Source organism: Urocitellus parryii, unplaced genomic scaffold (assembly GCF_045843805.1).
Source record: "Urocitellus parryii isolate mUroPar1 unplaced genomic scaffold, mUroPar1.hap1 Scaffold_37, whole genome shotgun sequence".
Lineage (NCBI taxonomy): Eukaryota > Metazoa > Chordata > Mammalia > Rodentia > Sciuridae > Urocitellus > Urocitellus parryii.
Window position 1 is genome coordinate 7,980,368 of NW_027553327.1, and position 22,471 is coordinate 8,002,838.

At 52.0% G+C, this 22,471-nt stretch overlaps 1 protein-coding gene and 1 pseudogene across 1 annotated transcript in view; both read left to right on the top strand.

The window, feature by feature from the left end:
• LOC144252180 (protein spire homolog 2-like) overlaps window positions 1-10,902 on the top strand; it is a 30,473-nt pseudogene extending 19,571 nt beyond the window's left edge.
• Window positions 10,903-17,149: 6,247 nt separating this feature from the next.
• Window positions 17,150-22,471, top strand: part of LOC144252181 (ribosome quality control complex subunit TCF25-like) — a 29,355-nt gene continuing 24,033 nt past the window's right edge. The window contains 4 exon segments of the mRNA XM_077794681.1: window positions 17,150-17,168; window positions 17,222-17,296; window positions 17,299-17,371; window positions 17,373-17,415. Of these exon segments, the coding sequence (XP_077650807.1) occupies window positions 17,150-17,168; window positions 17,222-17,296; window positions 17,299-17,371; window positions 17,373-17,415 (210 nt within the window).

A 22,471-nucleotide genomic window follows, 5' to 3' on the forward strand; every position in this document is an offset into this window, starting at 1 on the left:
CTGTGTCAGGGGCTGAGTGAGCCCTCCCAGTCACCAGCAGACAACCCCTACAAACTCAGGTCAGCCCCGGTCTGAGCTGGGGCTTCTTTGCGGCAGGTTGATGGGGACATCCCTCCACGAGTGAAGAAGGATGCATATGAGCTTATCCTGGACTTTATCCTCTCCCGGCCTCCGCTGAAGCAAGTGCCCATGCTGTGCCTCCTACAGGGCATTCCAGCCCTGGTGCTGTCCTGTGTCTCACTTGCAAGGGGGGCCTGAGCATACCTCTGCCGAACCATGGGGTGGGCTCTGCTCCCTGTCTCCTGGCTGGAAGGTTGGGCATGGGCCCCGGACCTCCGTCCTTCTAGAAGGATGGTGCTGGTCACCTCCCCCAATGCCTGTGGCAGGCAGAGCTCTTTTGGGTAGCACTCCTTCCTGGAGAGCCAAGAGTTAGCGCCCTGTGTCCTGCGAACCTTGAGTATCTCCCCACTCCTGAGCGTCCCCTGTCACTGTCTAAGTCCCTCCTACCTCATGCTTCATCCTCTTTGCAGGTCTCAGAGAGAAGGCTGCGCCCCTTGCCACAGAAGCAGAGGACCCTGCATAAGAAGATCCTGGAAGAAATCAAGCAGGAGCGGAGGCTGCGCCCTGTGGGGGACCAGCGCTTGGGCACCCGTGGTGAGCAAGAGGAGGGGTGATGGGAGAAGAGACCCCAGGTGGCCCTGGATGAAGTCCCCCACTTCCCCTGGTGACTCCACAAATCAGGAGTCGGTGTCGGCTCCACGAGATCCTGGGTAGAGGACGTCCCAGTTTGTAGTCTGGCCTTGTGAAGTTCAAGGTGCCCTGACTTTACTCTGGGTTTTGACCTGACTTTGTACTTTTTGCTATGATAAATTTCAACAATTAGGCAGAAAACAAAATAAAACCGAAGTTTTGGGGTCTGGGAAAATCAGGCATTTATTCAGATGTCTGAGACCTGATCTTCCCGGTCAGAGTGGAGACCATCTGCAGTCCTTGTACTCTGTCTCTGAGGGGCTAGCCTGCACTGCGCCTCAGGTTGGGTGTCCAATTTGTTAGTGACTGACGAGCCCTCAGGCTTCCATTCTGTAAAGTAGGGAACTAAGCCAAACCCTGTCTACCAGGCTGGCCACACGGGTCCTGTGCGCCTCCTCCCCACTCACGTCCCACCTGCCTGGCCTCCTGCCTCCCAGGGTTCGGCTCTCTGCCCTGTATCCTCAGTGTCTGTTCTGGCGATGTCAAGTCCACTTCCTGCATCAACCTGTCCGTTCCCGATGCTGGGAGCAGTGTGCAGCACTCGCGACCCCGAGTCCTGCTCAAGGCACCCACCTTGGCTGAGATGGAGGAGATGACCACATCTGAGGTCAGAGCCCACAGAGGCTCCTGAGGACCAGAGGGGGCCACAGTGCTCAGCTGGGTGGGGCATCCACTGCCAGGGCTACTGGCCAGTGGTGGCAGGGGGGCTTAGGGCCCTTATCCCATCTTGGCAGCTCAGAAGTAGCTTTGGGATGCTGAGACAGTGGCCTGGGACCACTTCTTCCCACAGCAAAAAAAAGCTGAGAATAGATGTGACCCATCATCTGGGGCCAGAAAGCTAATCAGTCCCTGGTTGATAAGAAAAGCTGTCACTCTGGCTGCCCTCTGACCACAGCCCTCCCCTTCCCAAGAGGACAGGAGATGACTCCTGTGGTGGTCCTCTTGGTGGGCTCAGCTTTCTCCTGTACAACTCTCCGGGACTTTCTAAAGACCTCAGGGGAGGGTTGGGTTTTTAAGGCAGTTGCTATGAACTTTCTAGTAGATGGGAAGCCCAGCAGTGGGCGGAGGGCAGCCTAGGGTGTCTGTGGACCTCGTACCACCCCTGGGTCCGGTGCCTCAGTCAGGGATGGGCAGGGCACTGAGAGCATCGTGGCCAGGGCAGGGCTATCTGACGTGTCTGCAGGAAGAAGAGTCGCCCTGTGGGGAGGTGGCACTGAAACGGGACTGCTCTTTTTCGGAGCATGACCTGGCTCAGCTCTGGAATGAAATGGCCTCTGGCCTGCAGCCAGCCACACAGCCCCCAGGAGGGACGGAGCCACCCCAGCTCTGAGCAGGCAGCGTGCACACCTGGAAACCCAGCACTCGAGACCAGGGCAAGTGCTGCTCCCACCTCCTGCCTGACCTTCCCCTCAGATCTGCCCAGGGCAGCTCAGGCCCAGGCCGTCCTGAGCAGGCAGCTCCTGAGGGTACAGGAGCTGCTACTTGCAATAAGACCTTCAGTCTCCCACTGACACCCCCTTTCTCACTTGAGGACATTTTCATTTACTATAAAACATTTCCTCAAGAACTTGATTCTCCAGCCTCACTGTATCTCAAGGCAGCTGACACACAGCAGGGAAGCTGCCTGGCCAGACACCAGCCAGCTCACAGTCCTCTCTGTGGACAGAAGAGTCCCTCGTAGGCATGTGGGTCATTCCACAGGTTCCTTTCCCGCTGGAGTACACAGAGCATCAGCTGGTGCTTGCGGCCAGGCAGGGTTAGTTCTTCTGAGAGCTGTCAGGTAGTGGGTTGTCAGCCCCCAGGGATGGCTGGCCTCTTGGTGGCCTGCATGGTCCCCTGAGCAGCCCTGCAGCCTTCTGGCCACTCTCGGGACAACCCATTGGTCCTGATGATTCCCTTTCCGGGTCGGAGGCTGGGCCAGGCCTTTCTACACCATGTGCTGCCCAGGTCTCTCTCTGGGCCAGCAGTCCCTTTTCCCCTGCCCTGGAGCCTCCAGCATACATGTGGGCAGGGGACCCTCCTGGTGTGTGCCTGCCAGTGCTCAGACTGCCTGCCGCTCCGCGGGGGCTTAATGCTGGCTTGTCATGGGGCTCAGTAGAAGGACCCTTCAGGGCATGGACCCTGGTACAGGTCCCCACACGGGGGACATGCTTTCTACTTGACTCAACTTGATCATCCTAGCCCACAGAGGCACACACCACCCCCTTCACCCACAGCCCTCCAACCAGCACTCCGCCAGGTGACCCTCACAGGCCTGTGTTCTTTCAGGTTCCTGTCCTGTGAGTGTCCAATCCCAGCCGGATCCCAGCTCCCCCCAGCTCAGCAGCCTGAGCTCAGCAGACAGACTTGAGGCTTCTGCACCAGACGCCAGGCACCTGTGGATGGTGAGTGATGGTCCTGTGGGGACCTCTTGAGTGAATCTTTATGATGTCTGAACACCAGCTGTTGCTAGGGAGACCCAGGCTCCATTCCTGGGGTCTGGCTGGGTCTGGCCTTGTCCCCGAAGCCTCGGGTTGTGCTGCTGGTGCTGTCTGGGACACTGGTCTTTGCTGCCCCCTGCTGGAGCACATTGGCACTGTGACCCCAAGAATAGAGTGTGTGAGTTGAGGCAGCTGTGAGCCCTGAAGGCTGCATCCTGGGCCTTCTGTGTAGCATACATGCTGAGAGATGAGACCCTAACCTGGCCAAGATTTCCCTGGTTCTCAGTCTATCAGCAGAGACCAAGTCTTATGTAGGGTGGTGCAGAGATTCTGCCTACCCCTGTCCTGAGGCCCCCGCCCCAGACCTGTCAACATATGATTCTATCAAGCGAGGTGACAGGAATGAACGGAGCTTCAGAGGCACTCAGGCAGGTGGAGGGGTGCTGGGTGTGGTTGGCAGCAAGACACCCCTCTGAGAATGGGTGTGGAAATGCTTTGAAAAGTGTTCTGTGTGAAAGGAAGGCAGTGCTGTTGATTTTAACTGGACGGTGACCCTTGTCCCTTTAGGGTTAGTTACTGTTCCTGCATTAACATTCCTTCTCAAGCTGCACAGGCCCGTAACCCCAGCCATGGGAGGCTGAGGCAGGAGGATTGCAAGTCAAAGCCAGTCTTAGCAACTTAGTGAGACCCTGTCTCAAAATAAAAAGTAAAAAGGGCTGGGGATGTGATTCCCTCAACTAGGGAGGCTAAGAGTGTGGGGTTCAATTCCTGGCACAAAAATTTTTTTAAAATAAACAAACAAATAAATCAATAAACGGGTAGGCATGACTTAGCATGTGCAAGGCCCTGGGTTCGATCTCTAGTACCCTACTCCCCAAACAGTTATCCCCATTTGGCTTTTTAAAAATTAACATTTAGGGGCTGGGGTTGTGGCTCAGTGGTAGAGTACTTGTCTAGCACACATAAGGCACTGGGTTTGATCCTCAGTACCACAGAAAAATGAAATAAAGATTGTTTGTCTACCTACAACTAAAAAATGAATATTTAAAAAAAAATATGGGCTGGGTTGTGGCTCAGCGGTAGAGAGCTTGTCTAGCACATGTGAGGCCCTGGGTTCAATACTCAGCACCACATAAAAACAAATAAACAAAATAAAGGTATAAAAAATTAACATTTATTGTCAAGTGTGAGGGCTACACCTGTAATCCCAGGTGAGGCAGGAGGACCACAGTTCAAGGCCAGCCCAGATGAAGTGCATATACCTGTAATCCCATCAACTCAGAAGGCTGAGACAAGAGGGTCACAAATTCAAGGCCAGCCTCAGCAATTTAGTGAGGCTATAAGCATCTTAGCAAGACCTTGTCTCAAAGTAAAACATAAAAAGAGCTGGGGATGTGACTCAGTGGTTAAGCATATCTGGTTTCAATGCCATATACATATATAATATTAATATATATATATATATATATATATATATATATATATATATATATATATAAAGGCACAGTAGTGCATACCTGTAATCCCAGCAACTAGGGAGGCTAAGACAGGAGGATCGTGAGCTCAAAGCCATCCTCAGCAATGGTGAGGCACTAAGCAACTCAGTGAGACCCTGTCTCTAAATAAAATACAAAATAGGGCTGGGGATGTGGCTCAGTGGTCCAGTGCCCCTGAATTCAATCCCTGGTATCCCAACCAAAAGTAAAAATAAAAATTAAAAAAAGGGCTAGGATGTAGTTCAGTGGTACAGCATTCCTGGGTTCAATCCCTAGTACGCCCCCACTCCAAAAAAAAAGAAAAAAATCAATATTTGTTATTCCTTAAAGCTTCTGAATGTCAGGGCCCTGGCTGTGTCTTCCAAGCTTGCAGTTGGGTTATCAGCAGGGGCTGCAGTGTCATTTGAAGGCTGTCTGGGGGCTGCAGGAGCTGCTGCCCAGACAGCTTCTCTCACGCTAGGGGTATGCCACTCAGAGCCTTGGGGACCACTGAACATCCTCACCACATGGTGGCTGCGTCCCCCAAGCAAGTGGACCAGGAGAGGGCCAGGTGAAAGCTGCAGTGTATTTGACAATCAGGTCTCAGCCATGCTTCCACTATTCATTGCACATGAGTCATCAAATCCAGCGTGTTCCCAAGGGGAGAAGAATTGAGAACCACTTCTGGGTCCAGGAATCAGAGACATGTTTTAAAATTCAGCTTTAACATTCTGGAAGTGCTTCTGAAAAGTTTGACTATCAAAATCAGAGCTGGTGGCTGCCAGGCTTGCTCTGGCACACACGGTGCCTCCCCTGCCTGCAGGCCATGGTTGACCTGACAGCAGAACTCCTGGCCATGGCAATGGGCACAGAGCCTGGACCCAAAGCCAGAGGCTCTAGGCCAAGTGGAGAAGAAAGCAGGGTCCAGATCCTCTCCCCTGCCACGAAGCCCCATACGGACGGCCTGCTGAAGACCCAGACAGGATGCCCTCCCAGCTCTGTCTCTGGCACTCACAGGCTGGGCCCTGGGAACACAGTTGGCCTTTGGAGCTCTGTGTGCCCAGCACCGGGCTATGGGCTTTATATATGTTCCCTCAAAGGAGCTGAAATCCACCCCATGGACAGAGGAGTGAAGCTCAGTGAGGTCCACAATGAGTTCCGTGCTGAGCACTGGGAGGTAGCACCAGGCTGACTCCGTGCCATGCTGGATGGACAGGGCACCTACTGCATGGTCAGTGGAGAGGAAAGGGAGCTCAGTTTGAAGACTTCCAAGGGGAGGAAGATTTGAAATGGACTCTGGCAGTCTTTTGGGGGGAGGGGGTACCTGGGGTTGAATTCAGGGGCACTGGACCACTGAGTCACATCCTCAGCCCTATTTTGTATTTTATTTAGAGATAGGGCTGATTTGCTTAGCGCCTCTCTCTGCCTGAGGCTGGCTTTGAACTTGCAATCCTCCTGCCTCAGCCTCCCAAGTCTCTGGGATGATAGGCGTGCACCACAGCCTGTCCTCTGGTGGTGTGGATCAGCCCAGGGTGTGTGTTTTCAGGCAGCTGGGGAGCTGGGGAGCACGGGCAGCCAAGGGTGGGGACCGGGAGCTGGAGAGCCAGCAGGGGAGTCTTGCTGCAGCAAAGCCTCCTCAGAGAAGGCGGGAGCTGTCTGACTTCAGAAAGCCACAGAGTGCTTGGCCCCAGGAAGGGATGCAGCTGGTGGGGCCCTGCTCTTGGGCTGCGTGAGCAGGACCCTCTGTGCAGGAGGTCCACCACCCCGTGGAGAGCCTGGCCCTGACTGTGGAGGAGGTGGTGGGTGTGCGTCGCGTGCTGGTGAAGGCCAAGATGGAGAAGTTCGCCCAGGACCAGGAGCTCTTCAGCAGCCTGAAGAGGGGGAAGGTAGGATCTCTCCTGATGGGAGGTCAGGGGCAGGCCAGTGTGGACAGGACCTTGGTGGGCCGTGAACACAGCTGAGCCCCAGCGTGCCTTCTTCCCTCACAGATCTGCTGCTGCTGCAGAGCCAAGTTCCCACTCTTCTCCTGGCCGCCCACCTGTCTCTTCTGCAAGAGGTGAGCCTTCAGTGCACCTGGCTACCAATTAACAAGGAGGAAGAGGAGTGGGCCTGCGGTGGGCAACCCACGTGATGGTGGGATATTCTGTCACCTGCCGTGGCTGTTGAGTCCTTGGGATTGGTCAGTGCCACTGAGGAGGTATTTTTCCTTTGCATCTGTTAGGGGTGGATTTGTGGGACTCAGCCTCCCCCCATGGATTCCCACAGTGGGCTTCCTGGGCAGAGCAGGCAGGGGCTTCAGTGGAAATAGGGACTTGTCTCTTGGGCATCGATTTCCTTCATGTGTTGTGGGAAGCTGCCTGGGCTCTTAGCCAGACACACAGGGGCCCTCTGGGCAGGAGTCTGCCCTTGACCTGCTTGTGGTGGCTCTGTTGGCAGGTGGGTTAGCCCTGGACCCTCCTGTTGGCCTAGGAACTCTGTGGGCTTTTCTTCTCAGTAGCAACGCCAGCCTTCCTATAGACCTGCACGTATGTGCTGAAGCAGCATCTCCTTGGCTTCTTGAGGCCGGGAGGACACATGTGAGGGTCTCTCCTCCTCCCTCCGTGCTCCTCCCTGTGACTAAAGACCAGAAGATGATAGTCTTGGGGAAAAGTAGGCTGAGGAATGGAATTTTGAGTTCTATTTAAATTAAACATAAATAGCCAAGGGGCTCTGACCTTCAACCCAGATGGGGTCACAGGCACCTTCCAGCTGGAACAAGATGGCGGAATGGGAAATGGTGGTTTCCAGGGTACTGTCAACACACAGGAAGCATCTAGGTGTGGGGTCTGAGCCAGGATCTCCTCAGGGCAGGAGGCAAGGCTTAGTGTGGAGGGAGGACTGGCAGCGGAGTCCTCAGGGCACAGCCGCATAGAAAGCCCCCAGAGAGGTCTCCTTGAGCCGCTGGAGGAGAGGTGCGAGGAGATGGCTAGGGACAAATCCATCCTAAGGCAGGCCCTGGCAGGCAGCCCCTGGGCCCATCTGCTCACCACTGGCTCTGTAAATAAAGCTAGTCGGAGCACACCCACAGCCATGCACTTACGCATTTCTCATTTAGCCACATCTGAGATGTTCACTGTCCTGCCCTTTACAGAAGTGTCCGCTTACCTGTGTCCTAAAGATTCAGTGGAACAACCAGGCAGGGTGGCACATACTGTGATCCTAGTGAATGAAAAGGGCTGGCGATGTCTCTCCATGGTAGAGCCCTGCTAGGCTCAATTCCCAGTCCACGTGGCAGGGGCACCTGCAGACTTAAAGGAAAGTGATAGGTACTCAGGGCCAAGTGTCATGTCGGTGTCCACTAGCTACCGCTGGAGTGCCATGATGTTGGAGCATGGGGTGGAAAGGCAGGCGGGTCTCGCCACACAGGTGAAGAGTAAGTCACTGGAGTCGACATTTCTCCAGGCCTGACAGGTCATTATGGAAAGACCTGAAAGGACCAAACTGCTTCCAAGTTTCTTCATTGTTTCCCAGAACACAGCTGAAGAATGGGAATAGCCGAGTGCGGTGGTGCACACCTCTGATCCCAGCAACTGAGGCTGAGGCAGGAGGATCGCAAGTACCAGGACCATAAAGTAAATAAATAAATAAAAAGGAACAAAACATACCCCCCCCAAAAAAAAATGACTTGGTATCCAATCAGAGATTGCCAGGCAAACAAAAAATAAAAAAATAAAACAAAATTAATGACAACTGGGCTGGGGCTGTGGCTCAGCGGTAGCGTACTTGCCTGGCATGTATGAGACACTGGGTTCGATTCTCAGTACCACATATAAAAAAGAAATAAAATGAAGATCTGTCAACAATTAAATTTTTTTTTTAAATTAATGATAATGTATTGTTGAGTTTTTGGTACTAGGGATTGCACCCAGGGGCCCTTTACCTCTAAACCGCATCCCCAGCCCTTTTTATTCTTTTATTTTGAGACAGAGTCTTGCTAAGTTTCTTAGAGACTCACTAAGCTGATGAGGCTGGCCTCAAACTTGTGATGCTCCTACCTCAGCCTCCCGAGTTGCTGGAATTATAGGTGTACATCACTGTGTTTGGCTGTTATTATTTTTTAAATATTTTTTTAGTTGTTGATGGACCTTTATTTATTTATATATATATCAAACCCAGTGCCTCACACATGCTAGGCATGTGCTCTACCACTGAGCTACAATCCCAGCCCCTGTTATTATTTTTTAATATGGTGCTAGAGATGGAACCCAAGGGCTTGCACATGCTAGGCAAATGCTCCAATACTGAGCCAAGTCTGCAGCCCCAACCCAGGGGTTTGTTGATGGAAAAATCAATGTAGGACATTCATTCCAGAGGACATAGCCCATTGTTCTAAAAAATGAGTCTGGATGATTTCTCTCACTATGGAGAAGAGATGTTGGTGTATCTTTATAGAATAGCTTACACAGTACCTCACTTCCATTTGTCAATAATTTTGTTATTTGTCTAGAAGAGTTTGGAGGATGAAGGCTGTATTGCTAACAGAGATCACCTCTGTGGGTGGGTAAATCGTAACACTGATGTTTGAATCTTCTATAAGAAAACCTTTCCATATAACATGGGGCATTGGACTACAAGCATGTTCAATGATGCTGGAAACGGAGCATCTCAGCAAGAGGCCTGTGCTTAGGTGGTGCTTCTCAGTGAGGCAGGTCTGGCACACCCCAGTATGGATGCATGAAGACTACAGCCAGATGCACCAGGAGCAAACTGAGGGGCTGAGGGGCACTGGGTGGGAGACCAGGAGGAGGAGAAAAAGAGCCAGGAGTGAACCGTGAAAGCCCAGAGCCACCTGGCATCAGGCAGATTGCACGGATAGTTGCAGGGTCTGGGGTGGGACCCAGGGGCCTGGAGGCAGTTGTGCCTTCCTGGGTCTCTTCACTGCCTCTTCTGTTCTCTTCCAGAGCCGTCTGCACTTCCTGTAGCATGAAGGTGAGGATCTCCTAGGATCTGCAGGGTCTCTCCCAGCTGGGATGGGCATGGACCAGCGCTCCAGCCCCACAGGCACCTCACCATCACTTCCTCCAGGCAGACCCTGCCCTACACTTTCCAGGCCTGCTCGGCTTTTTAGGAAGCAGTGAGCACTCCATGTGAGGAGGTCGCCCCTCTTGAAGCCTCCTTCCTGGGAGTGCCTTCCCCCAGATCTGTCGTTGCATTTGTGGCCCGGTGACATGCAGCATGCATTCAGGTGAACAGACAGTGTCGCTCAGAATCGTGTCCATTGGCCTCAGCTTGGAAACAAGCCCACTGAGGAGGGCCTCTGCCCACCTGTTTTCACACCCTCCTCAAGTTTCACCCTCGACAGTACCAACTTCCTCCTCCCCGGTGTTGAACACCGATTGTGTCTAGGGCTCACATTGCACCCTTCCTGGTATAAAGGGGTACAGTTCCCACTCCTAAGAAGTCCTCTCTCATGGAGCAGAAGACACTGTTGGGGTATGACAGGAAGGAGGTCCTGTTGGGTATCGAGCCAAAGTGCCTGTGGGGCCTGCCACGCCTCCCTCTGTTGCAGATGAAGATGCCTTCTAAGAAGTGTGCACACATCCCTGTCTACACACTGGGTTTTGAGAGTCCTCAGAGGGCACCCACTGCCATAACCGTGAGGGCGCCAAGGAGAGACGTCTTCCAGTGTGTTCCCTGGCCTGGGTGCTGGTGTCTGTGGTGGTCAGGCTTCTGCAGGGACTTGGGAGCAGGAGCAGGGGTTGGCCTCACTTGTGTGAGGACGCCCCCTGGAGGTGTAGTTCAGATGGCTTTGGAGGGGTGGGGAGGCATAGTGGTGAGATGGAAACTGAGCTGGGGTGGTCAGGACCCAGAACTCCAGTTCCTGTCCAGAGCCCTTCTGGGATGCTTTTTGCTAGGCATTTTGCTTCCCCAGGACTCTGTGGGTTTGTGGTGGTGAAGGGGAGGGGCAGGCAGCAGGAGAGCCTAGGGGACTGCAGGGCCCCTAGGATGTGTGAGCCCTGCTGGCTCCCCAGCCTGACGGTCCTCTCTGGGTCCCCACCCACCCCAGATCCCTGCAGGGGCCTCAGTGGCGAAGTGTGGAGGAGGACTTCCCCCACATCTACGCCCACGGCTGCACCCTGAAGGATGTCTGCAGTGACTGCACCAGCTTCGTGCGCTCCAGCTGCAAAAGTGTGGATGTTCTCAACGCCACGCCGCGTCGCAGCCGCCAGACTCAGTCCCTCTACGTCCCCAGCAACAGGACTCTTGACTTCCAGTGATGGCCCAAGGTGGCCAGGCCTCCGGGAAGGGACCTGGCTCCAGCCTGCTCCAGGCTGAGGCTCTGCTCCCAGTGCTGGGCCCGGCTGCCCGCCGTGCTCCTGAACTGTGCATGGACATATACATACCAGATGCCTTTATATAATAAACACACAGCCTATATATTTATACACATGGTTTCCTGGCCCCATCGTTCATTTGGGGCCAGGCTCCCTCCAAGACCCTGGCCAGGGTGTTTCCTTTCAGGACTCCTTGGAGGAGCAGGGAGGGGAAGGGATAGATTTTCTCACTGAGAATGGAGGGCAGAAGGCTCTAGGTAGTAGAGCTCCGGGCCTCTGTTCCAGTTCTTGTCTCCACCTCAAGAGTGAGAACTGGCAGATTTCCCTCCCCAGGAAGATGTCCAGGCTGGGATACGGCACCTGGGTTCCCAGGTGGAGCAGAGCACCCTGCCTGTCTCTGCTCTCCCCAGGGGGTGTGTTAGCCAGCTTTCCACAACTGTGACAAATATCTGAGACAAACAACTTAAAAGCAGGAACAATTTATTCTGGGTCCTGGTTTCAATCAATGGTGGCTCGGCCCCATCACTCTGGGCCTGTGGTGAAGCAGCAGCATGGTGCGCAGCATGTGGCAAAGCAGAGCTGCTTACCTCGTGGTGGCCAGGGAGCAGAGTGAGAGGAGACAAGTCCCAACAGGTCCCCCAGTGAAGCCCCACTTCCTGAAGTTCCTACCATCTATTAATAGCAGCATCGGCCTGGAACCAAAGCTTCAACACCTTGCCTCTGGGGGGCGCCTGAGATCCAGACTCCCCACCCACCTCCACCCCAGGTCTCCAGAGGCAGGTGCCCTTCACACCATGCAAAATGCATTCAGTTGGTCTCCAAGAATCCCCTGGTCTCGACAGTCTGAGCATTCCTCACAAGTCCAAGATGCTGCAGGTATGGCACACATGCCTATGATCCCTGCTATTTGGGAGGCTAAGACTGGACGATTGCACGTTCAAGGCCAACCTAGGCAACTAAGCGAGGCCATGTCTCAAAATAAAATAGCTTAGAGACAGAACACTTGCTAGTGCTTAGGATCCCATGGGTTCAATCCTAGCAACACAGGTACACATCCAAAATTCTTCTGAGACTCGGGCCAACTTTCACTGTGAGCACCTATTTAAGAAAACAACAGACCTGGTTACATATGTCCAGTATACCAATGGTACAGGGTGAACATTCCATTCTGAAGAGGAGGAGTAGGAGAAAACCACAGAAGGATCAGACCAAAGAAAGACCAAAACCCAGCAAGGCAAACACTGAGTACTGTAGCTCCTTTAGGGTGAGGCCCTAAAGGGTTTGGGCTTTGCCATCGGTAGTCCAGAGGGCCACTCTCTTGGGTTGGCTCTGCTTGCTGCCTGCAGTTTTCATTGGTAGATGAGCCATGCTCCTGGCATCTCTTAACTTCTCTCGCAGCTTCACACACTACCCTTCTGGGGCTTCATGCTCAGGTCCCAACCCTGCCACACACTGTCCGGCCCCATCACTCTGGGCCTGTGGTGAAGCAGCAGCATAGTGTGCAGCATGTGGTAGAGCAGAGCTGCTTACCTCCTGGTGGCCAGGGAGCCATGACCCCAAAACTCTTGTATTCTGCATTCCTGCAAAACCAGCATCACAAAGATGATGCCAAGATCTGCCACCAGCTCAAACAGTAGCAGGGTCCACCTGGACCGTATGGCCCTGTGTAAGCCGTGCACGCTCTCCTATGAGTTTATTCTTTTACACCCTTGAGCCTGAGATAGGTGGGGTCTGGCCGTTTCCTGAGGTGCTCTCAAATATCTTTCCTGTTGTTCAGATGCAAATGCAATGTCCTTATTTGTTTGTTTTGGTGCTGGGAATTAATTTAGGACCCTCCTACATACTACCACTGAAATACAAGCCCAACCATTTCTTATTTTTAAATTTTGAGACAGAGTCTCACTGAGTTGCTGAGCTGGTCTTGAACTTGCAAACTTTCTGCCTTAGCCTCCTCCCAGGTAGCTGGGATTACAATTGTGCTTCTTTAACTTTTTTTCCCCTAGTACTTGGAATTGAACCCAGAGGTGCTCTACCACTGAGCTACATCGCTAGTCCTTTTTTCGTTTGTTTTGTGTTTTGAGACAGGGTATTGCTAATTTGCCCAGGCTGGCTTTGAACCTATAATATTCCTGGCTCAGCCTCTCAGGTTGCTGGGATTATAGGTGTGCACCACTGTGCCCAGCCTGGAATTTATTTATGTTAATGAATGAATTTTTGTGATACATGGGATTTAACCCAGGAGAGCTCTACCACTAAGCTACATCTCCAGCCTCCTTTTTAATTTTATCTTTTGGGGGATTTTTTTCAGGGTAGGGGTACTGGGGATTGAACACATGTGTGCTTTACCACTGAGCCATGTCACCAAACCTTTTCATTTATTTATTTTTTAAATTTTGAGACAGGATCTTAACGAAATTGTTGAGGGCCTCACTAAGTCTCCTGAGTCATGGGAATTACAGGTGTGTATCACCGTTCCTAGCTTATTCTATCTTGAAACAGGGTCTTGCTAAGTTGCCCAGACTCTCCTCCAACTTGCAATCCTCCTGCCTCAGCCATCCAAGTCAATTGGATCACATGTCTATGCCACCGTGACTGGTTTGGCTTTGTTTTAATTTAAGTCTTCAGCAATCACAACTTCGGTGGCCCAAATTACACTTGGTTCTTTTCTGGCCAAACTGCAAGTTTTTCAAATCTTTCTGCTATGTTTTTTTGCACACAATTCTCATGACAACCCTCGCTAAAATCAGCCAACAATGCCCATGCTGTAGCTTGAATGCTGTGCTGCCTTGAAATTTCCCCCACCAAAAAAAATAAAAATAAAAAAATAACACTGGTCCATCACCTTTAAATGCAGCCTCACACAGTTTCAGGGCATGGACAAAATGTAGACAAGTTCTTTGCCAGAGTGTCATCCGTGTGGCCTCTGGTCCAATTCCCAACAGTCCTTGTTCACCTGAAACCTCATCAGTGTAACAGGGAAGGAAGGTTCCACTCCTTGTCACGCTCCACAAAAGCTCAGGAGACAGACTGCTGAAAGGAAACAGCCTCAAAGCCAGCTTTGTCTCAAATCTCCATCTCTGGGGGCTTATGAGAGCAGTTTTTAGAGGGGAGAATAAGGGCACAGTGGTTCAAAAGGCAGAAAATCCCTTTTCTAAGAGCATGCTCACCTCTGTTGCCTCCTTATCACATTAAAGGGAACCTTGACCTCCTGCGGTCAGTGTCTGCATTTTATTTTTGGATTGACAATTACCTTTTGAGCTGAGGTGAGGAAAGACTTAGCAGAGGGCTTTCTTTAGAATTTACAATACCATGAGAAAGAGATGGGGTAGTGTAGGGATGAGGTTGACAGAGGAGGAGTCTTTAATGTCTACATTCCTATCAGCATTCTAGCTAATGTGCTCCAACCATAATTGCCCATTATTCTCAGATTATGGCACTCTAAGCTTTTCCTAGAATGCTTCTCTTAATTTTTAAGTTCCTCCTGGAAACCAGCTCCAGAGGCTCTGACCCCACTGTCCCACACCAACTCTGTGTGCTAGTCAGCTTTCCACCACTGTGATAGACTGCCTGAGACAAACAACTTAGAGCATGAAGTATTTACTTTGGTCCACAGCTGTCTCTGCTGTTCATACCTCTTGTTACTTTTGGATCTGCAATGTCCCCCGAAGTCTTGAAGCTTGGTCCCTAGGTGGTGGCACTTTATCCAAAATGGCTTGGCCCCGACACTTTGGATCTGTGGTGAGGCAGCACATCATAGTGGCGAGCACACGGCAGAGCAGAGCTTCTCACCTCATGGTGGCTAAGAAGCAGAGAGGGAAAGAAGGAGCTAAGGTCCCAGTACCCTCAAGGACATGCCCCCAGTGGGCCACTTCTTCTGAACAATCCCACCTCCTAAAGTCTCCACCTCTTCTCAATAGTGCCACCACCTAGGGACCAAGCTTCGAGACTTTGGGGGACATTCAGATCCAAAAGTGACAAGAGGTGTGGGCAGCAGAGACAGCTGGGAAGGCTCTGAGGAGTGGGATTATCCTGGGAGGCACTCAGGCACCCTGGGTCTCCATCTGGGAGGCCAGAGGCCAAGCCTGTTCTCTGACTCTGCCCCAGTCATTCTTCCCTCCAGGCCCTACCACACCTGGTTCCATCCTGACCACTCACTCCTCGGTGGCCCCACGGGCCCAGTAACACTGGGTGGTCCTAGTACAGGGAGAAGCAGCTCTGTAAACAGGTGCACATGGCCACTCTTGGCCTCACAGCCTGGGATATGTACAAAGACTGAGTTGTGGCAGTTAGTATATTTTCTCAAGGTGGGAGCTTGGCTCTGAAGGACTACCTGTCTTTCAGGACAGAGAAAGTCCTCCCTGGCTCCACTATAAGGGTGCCCATCACAGAATGAGGTTCCAGGGCCCACTTCTGTCCATAAAACCTGGTCATCTTAGAGTTGCACGCAGAAGAGCTGCTGAGGTCACTGGCTGCACCTGCTGGTCCAGAGGACCCTTTGGTCTCATTTCTCAGCCTGTTGCCCTCATTCTCCAAGGAGATGATGTGCCTGGGGCTCATGGGAGCTGGTGGCTCCAGGCAGGCTCTGTGCTGAGCACCTTCCTCCTCACACACACCCTGAGGTGGTATGGTCTTCACTTCACCTTTCAGATGAGGAAAGTGAAGTATCTGGATGCTCACTCAGGAATATGCTAAGACCTTAGCCGAATCCTGTTGACTCCAAGTTGTAACATCTGCCCAGGGTTGGAGGAGACCCAGAAGGAATATGACTGGTAATAGATGGGCTTGTGGGAAAAAATATTCCTATCATTTGGGTTCATGAAGTTCAAACACATAAAATTAGAGCAGCCAATAAAAATCACCAACTCCCACTACTTTGAGCCCCCTCACAGACTGCGTATACTCACATTTTTTAAAATTTATTTTTTTAGTTGTAGTTGGACACAATACCTTTATTTTATTGTTTCATGTGGTGCTGAGAACCGCTGAGCATTGGACAGCTCCTTGTCCCCATATTTTTATTCCTGTTTAAAATTAAGAAAACATGCAGACAGGGTTAGGAATTTTCCTGTCAGAACTGGTAATAAAAAGATTATGTTTAAAATTAATAAAAATTACAAAGCTCATGTTTGTGCAGCACTCTCAAGGGTAGATGTTCCTGGGAGCTAAATACTATTGCCATTACTTCCTGATTCTACAGATGCAGAAATTGCACCGGGCAACACATCTGTTCACATTGCCAACCATGGGTAGACCCAGGTTCTGATCCATACAAGCAATGAAATCCCTTGTACAAATAGTGGGAACATATCTTGGGCTCAGCTCAGGGGAGCTGCCTATAGCACCCACACAAAGCTCTTCCTGAGACTACTCAGGCAGTGAGTTGCAAGGCAAAGTCAAAGAGAGCAACCAGTACTTCGGTCTTCAAAGCCAGCCTTAGCAATGGCGAGGAATTAAGCAACTCAGTGAGACCCTGTCCCTAAATAAAATACAAAATAGTGCTAGGGATGTGGCTCAGTGGTCAAGTGCCCTGAGGCCCTGAGTTCAATCTCCAGCACCAAAAAAAAAAAAAAAAAAAAAGGATTTGAAGGAACATAACTGACAGCTTCTATAACTCTATAACTCCTATTCCAGACTCCTTCAGACTGGTCTCTAGAAGTTTTCAGTCATTGCCCAACACTTCGCTTGTCCCTCCACACAGAGTAACTCAAGATCTCCCTTCGCGCTTTGTGGGGTGGAAGGGTGTCTGGGAATCGAACTCTGGGAAGCTTCTCGGTTTAGATGTGCTCACTCCTATTCAGTAGAGAACTATCTCTTTGCAGCGTAGAGGCTGGCTGACAGGGGGCGCGGAGCCCACGACACACAGGTAGACCCCATGAGACACGCGGTTGCCAGCAGACCGTCCCCTTGACCACCCACGTGCCACAGTCGCCCGCCTGCGCGCACTCCTTCCTCCCCTACCCGCCTACCAGGGCCTCCAGCCCTCTGGGTCTGGGTCTAGGCCAAGGCTGCGGGTCTCTCTGAGCCTATGCGCCCCAGGCCCCATGACAACAGGTCATCTGTACCCAGCACACTCGAAAACCCAAAGCACTGTACGCAAGGGCGCCCAACTCTCACCTGGAAGCGCCTGCACCTTCTTTGGTGCTAATGGTGACAGGGAAGAAGTTGCGGAGAGCCGCAGCGCGTAGGCGCCATGCGCCAGCGTGCCCTCAGTGCGCAGGCTCGCTGGCCATTCTTTTCTGCTCTTCCTTCTCTTTCTCTCTAGACGTCAGGCTGTCGGGTCCTGTGTCGCACCGGGCCCTCCAGAGGCTGAGGGGGGAACAGCTCGGCCAGGAGCCCCTCGCCCCGGCGCCCTGCAGTTTGTCCTCCATGATGATGATGACGCAGAAGAAGGACCAAAACGGGGTGGGGGGGGCCTCAGGGAAGGATGGTGTCCAAGTCAACAACCGGTTTGAGCTGGTGAGGAGCCGGTCAACCTGTGGGAACTGGGGGCGGGGGGCGGGGGGGGCGGAGCGTGACGTCATGGGAGGGCGGGGTGGGTGTAAAGTTGGGTCTGTACTGCGGTGAACTGGTGGGCGGGGTCTTGATGTCATGGGTGGGGCCGGGCTACGGGCAGCTCTGCAGTGGAGAGGGCGGGCCATGACGTAAGGGGCGGGGCTAGGGAGGGACCGGGGCGAGCGGGGACGGTGTGGAGGGCAGGTAGGGTCGCAGAGGAGAAGGTGGGGCTGTGCCGATTAGGGGCGGGTCTAAGGGCCAAGTAGGTGGGGCGAGCAGTTAAGGGCCCAGGTGACGATACTGAGCTGCATTGGGCAGGGCGGGGGCTTCGCTAAGAGGGTGTGGCTCTGACCTCCAGGGGTGGGACTAAAGGGGAAAGCTGGGGTGGGTTGACGAAATTGAGCTACAGCGGGGAGGGTGTACGGTGGGAGGGGTTGTGGCGGGCAGGACCGGCTAAGGGGGTCGCAGTGAAGGGGATGAGTGATGGGACTGCGCTTCTGCAGGGAGGGCGGCTGCTGCTGTGGGGACGGTGGTGTGTGATGTTAGAAGTGAGGCTGGGGTGAGCAGGCGCGGCGTCAGAAAGGAGGGGGTCCCCTCATTGCAGAGGGGAGGGTGGGGCAGCGGCGTCCAGGGACAGAGTGCCAGGGCAGAGTGTGGCTGTTGACTGCGCTGCAGTGAAGGGGTGGGGCAGGGCTTCCTGATTAGGGTCTTCCTAGATTTCATAGTCTAGCATCTCCAAAACCTTTCGGTTTATTCATAACACCTCTGCCTAACCGGGGATGTTGTATCTTGCTCCTTCCTGCCTCCCTCACCTAGGTGTCCCCTACAGGGAGGTAAAGGAAAGTGAAATGCCCGCTGGTGCCACAATGTTTTCCCCTTAGCACAGGCCTCATCTGTAGTTTCTCGTTTGTATGGGTTATCTGATAGTGGCTTCTCTGAGCTGGCAGGTAGCATGACAGTTTTGCTCACCTTGTTATCAGTCTCAGTTGCCCCTGAGTTTTTATTGAGTTGGCAAGTTAAAAGGCTATAATGTTAAAAGACATTGTGGAGTATGGAAATTGTCCTTAGATAGTTTGGGGATTTGCTTTAAAAGTTATTGACCTTGCCACTTAAGAGCTGGTCTAACCCCATAGTCTGGTGGAGGTGGGACTGAAGTCCCTTCTCTGTCTGTACCCGATCTCTTCTGTTTCTTAGCCTGAAAGTAACTCTCCCCAGCTTTCTATTTCTTTCTATCTTTTTTATTATGGAAAATTTCAAACACAGAGATATGGTAGTACAGGTACTTCATGTGTCCATCCCCGGGTTCCCTAATTATGGACACTTGGCAACTACTATCTGCCTTGGACTTTCACTCCCTTCTCTCCAGGGATGACTTAAAAACATCCCAGACAGCACACCACTTGCCCTTAAACTTGCCAGTCCTGTTTCTGACAACTCTCAGGATGCACCGCTTTTCATCCTGTCCCATTATTACCAGCTCGGGATCAGTTGTGAAGTCTGCCACTTCACAAACCTTTGGTCCTTATTCAAATGCCCTCCAGATTGTGTTTAAGAATAACTCCGAGGCGGAGGGCATTTACATGTTCTGGGTACCACTCATTTCTTCCTCACAGTCTGGGAAGGGGGGTGATGTTGACAGCAGCGGTGACATCTTCAATTTATACTGGCCTGTGGCTCAGTGCTGGATCCCTTGCCTCAGGCATTGGAGGCAAGGGCTCCATCCCTAGCACTGCAAAAGAAGAAAACAGAAAAAAAAAACCCACATACACATAATTAAATTTAGGCTTTTTTATTTGAACCTTGTGCTCTCTAAACCACACAATGATATTGTCCCTGCTGGTGAAAATTGGTGGGTGAATAGAGAAATAGAGGTGTTCAGGGTTATGAAAAAAAAAGAAGAGATGATTGTATGTCTGAATGGGAAAAAAATGATGCTTATGTGAATCCCTCCTTGAAATCACTCTGGTCCAAGAGATTGGCTTGGGGCTTTGTGATTGTGTAAGCCTTCTGCTTGTTGTGTGGGGTGTTTTGCTGTGTTGTTGTTGTTGTTTAGTTTTGACTTTTGTACTGGGGATTGAATCAGGGGCATTTTATTACTGAAGCAGGGTCTTGCTAAATTGCTGCACGTCTCACTGAATTGCTGAGGCTGGCTTCAAACTGATGGTCCTCCTGTCTCAGCCTCTCCAGTTGCTGGGAGCTTGCATTGTGGTGCTGGGGATTGAGCCCAGGGCCTCATGCATGCTAAGTATCCTCTTCCACCAAACTGCACCCCTGGCCCCTGCTTTCTAAGGGTATTAGTATCACTGGCTTAGGTCTCCTTCCCAGTCTCTGGATTTGTGCATGAACTCTATATCTGTATCCATGTGTCCAAATGCACCTGACCTTACAGACTAGGGCTTACCTGCTCCTCAGGCTTCCCTGTCTCTGTTGAAAACCACTTGCCAAGATCAGCCACCTGGAAGATGTCCCTGGTCTCTTGACATTTGTGCAAACCATTGAAAAGTCCTGCGTGGCTCTAAGTGCACAGGGTCGTGACCCATTCTTCCCAGTCTCCACCTCTGCTTGTCCAGGCTGCCTAGACAGCTCTCCTCACTCACTTTTCTAGCCTGCTCTGCTCAGCCACACTGCCCTTCCTTTGCTGCCCTCTATGCCTACAGTTCCCCACGTTCAAGTACCAACACATGGCTGGATCTTTCCTCCCTCAGAGGCAGAGTCTCTTCCCCGTCACACCACCATACAGTCTGATTATGGTCACAGTTGCCCTACAGTCCCATTCCCTCTATTCTGGCCCTTTTCCATCTCCTGGCAGTTACCTGCGAACATACTGTATACATTACTTGTTTGTTCTTTGTGTTTTGCATGGGTTTCTTCCTGGGGCTGAAGTGTCTGCTTCCTGAAAGGACTTTGTTGCTAGCTGTGTGTCCCCACCACCCAGCAGGCATGCACAGAGCTCCTCCTGGAAGACTGAAGGCATGTCTTCCTCAGTGTGCAGGCTCCTGGGCTGTAGAGTCAGTGACTTCCATTCCAATGTGGGATCCACCTCTTCTGGATGTAGGAGCATTGATGAGATACCTGATGAAAGCTTTGGGGATGCTTTCCTTGGCCTTGTGGGACTGTGGTGAAGACATGCTGGGCCCTCAGTGGGCACTCAGCAAGCACGGAAATGATGTGATGTTGAAATGGAGGAAGCAAGAGAGCTTTTCTAGAAGAAAAGCCTCCCGGGGAAATGGACGCAGACACCCATAGGCCTGGTCCCCACCTGCCGCCTAGAGTGTGGACCTTGGTGTCATGCATGGCTCATGGGTGTTCCTTTGGCTTTGGTTAGAAATCACCTTTACTGTCTCAGTCAGGGGGTCCTAAAGACAGCTTACTGAAGTTAAGTCAGATGAAGTGCAGTCAGATGCACCCCAGGGGATTGTAGTGAGTCTTGACAGAGGCATGCACAGCATGAGTGCCACACCACATTCTGAGAGCTTGCCACCCTGCAGCCTGTGCCCCCTTTCCCTGCGTGTGTGTGAGTCCTGCCTGTGTCTGCATTTCCCACCAGCAGAGTCTTCCAGAATGTGCTCTTTCCTTCTGTCCTCGCTTGCTTAGCCTGTGCTTTTGAGTTTCATGCAGGCTGTGGGTTTTCGCGGTCAGCTCCTTCTTGCTGAGTAGCAGTGTATTGCAGGGTGTTCATCCGTGGTGTTTCAGGGGACTGACTCAGTTCTGGTTGGGGGCTGCTCTGCCTGGAGCTGCTGAGCTCTAAGGACAGGTGTTTTGTGGGTCTGGGTTTCATTTTGGCTGATGGGGCATCTACAGGGAGAACTGCTGCATCGGGAGTGGATGCGTATACCTGGACCAACAGGTGCTGAGCGCTCCTCCAGCATTTTATTCCACCTGCCTATGGGCTGTGCGAGGCTGAAGGTGCTCCAGCCTCCAGGGAATTGGTGTTGGCAGCCTATGCCCCCAGCCCCCAGCCCTCACCAGGGACAGTGCTCCTCACTGGCTTTTGATTTACATTTCAATTAAGATGTTGTTGGGTGTCTTTCCATGTGCCTATTGTCCATTTGTTTGTCTTCTTTTTATTAATATTTTTTAGTTGTAGATGGACACAATATTTTATTTTTATGTGGTGCTGAGGATCAAACCCAGGGCCTCGCATGTGCTAGGTGATCGCTCTACCGCTGAGTTACAACCCCAGCCCCTGTTTGTCTTCTTTTGTGAACCGTCTCTTCACATTTTGCTACCTGTGGTGGATTCCCAGGCTGCTCTGTGAGCATGGAGCACTGACACCTGGGCAGACATGTGGCTGCTCATCTCGCTGCTGCCTATGGATTTCCAAAGAGGTTCTATTCAGTCAATTCAAGTGTTCTATGGGTTTTTGCCCTTATAACTCATAGGTGGAAATAATAGGAGTGTTTTCACATGCACAGGCCCTGGTTTGATCCCCAGCACCATGCATATGTCCTGTACACACAGCATTTGTTAGTGTTCTGTATGAGGAAGCAGAGGTGTGCATGACATGGAGCTGCTTCATGACTGCACAGCTGGAATGTGAATGCATTGGCCTGACCTCATAGCTGACCTAAGTGCTGTGGTGGGGTGGCTTGCTTACAGGGGGCACGTAACCTGATGCAGTTGGCCCTCCACACCTGCAGCTCCCACCAGCCACAGGTCGAAATATGTCTCAAACTCACAGCTGTGCTGCTTGTGTGTAGATGTGTTTATTGTCATCGCTCCCTGAACAGCACAGTGTGCAGGCTACTGAGACAGGATTTGAGTTAGGTTAGGTTTGTGGTGATGCAGAGGAGAGGCAGAACACACAGGTGTGCACAGGCTCTGTGCAAACACGACACATTCCATAGAGGGGACTGGAAACATTCCCCCACCCCCTGTGCACGCACATATGCTAAGGGGTGACAGTGCAGTGCAGCCATTGAGAAACGATGTTCTGCAGCAGGACGTCTTAGTATTTGGGACCAGTGGCTACTTTGACATGCTGGTGGAAACCAGATACCTAAAAATCATGAGTTTACTT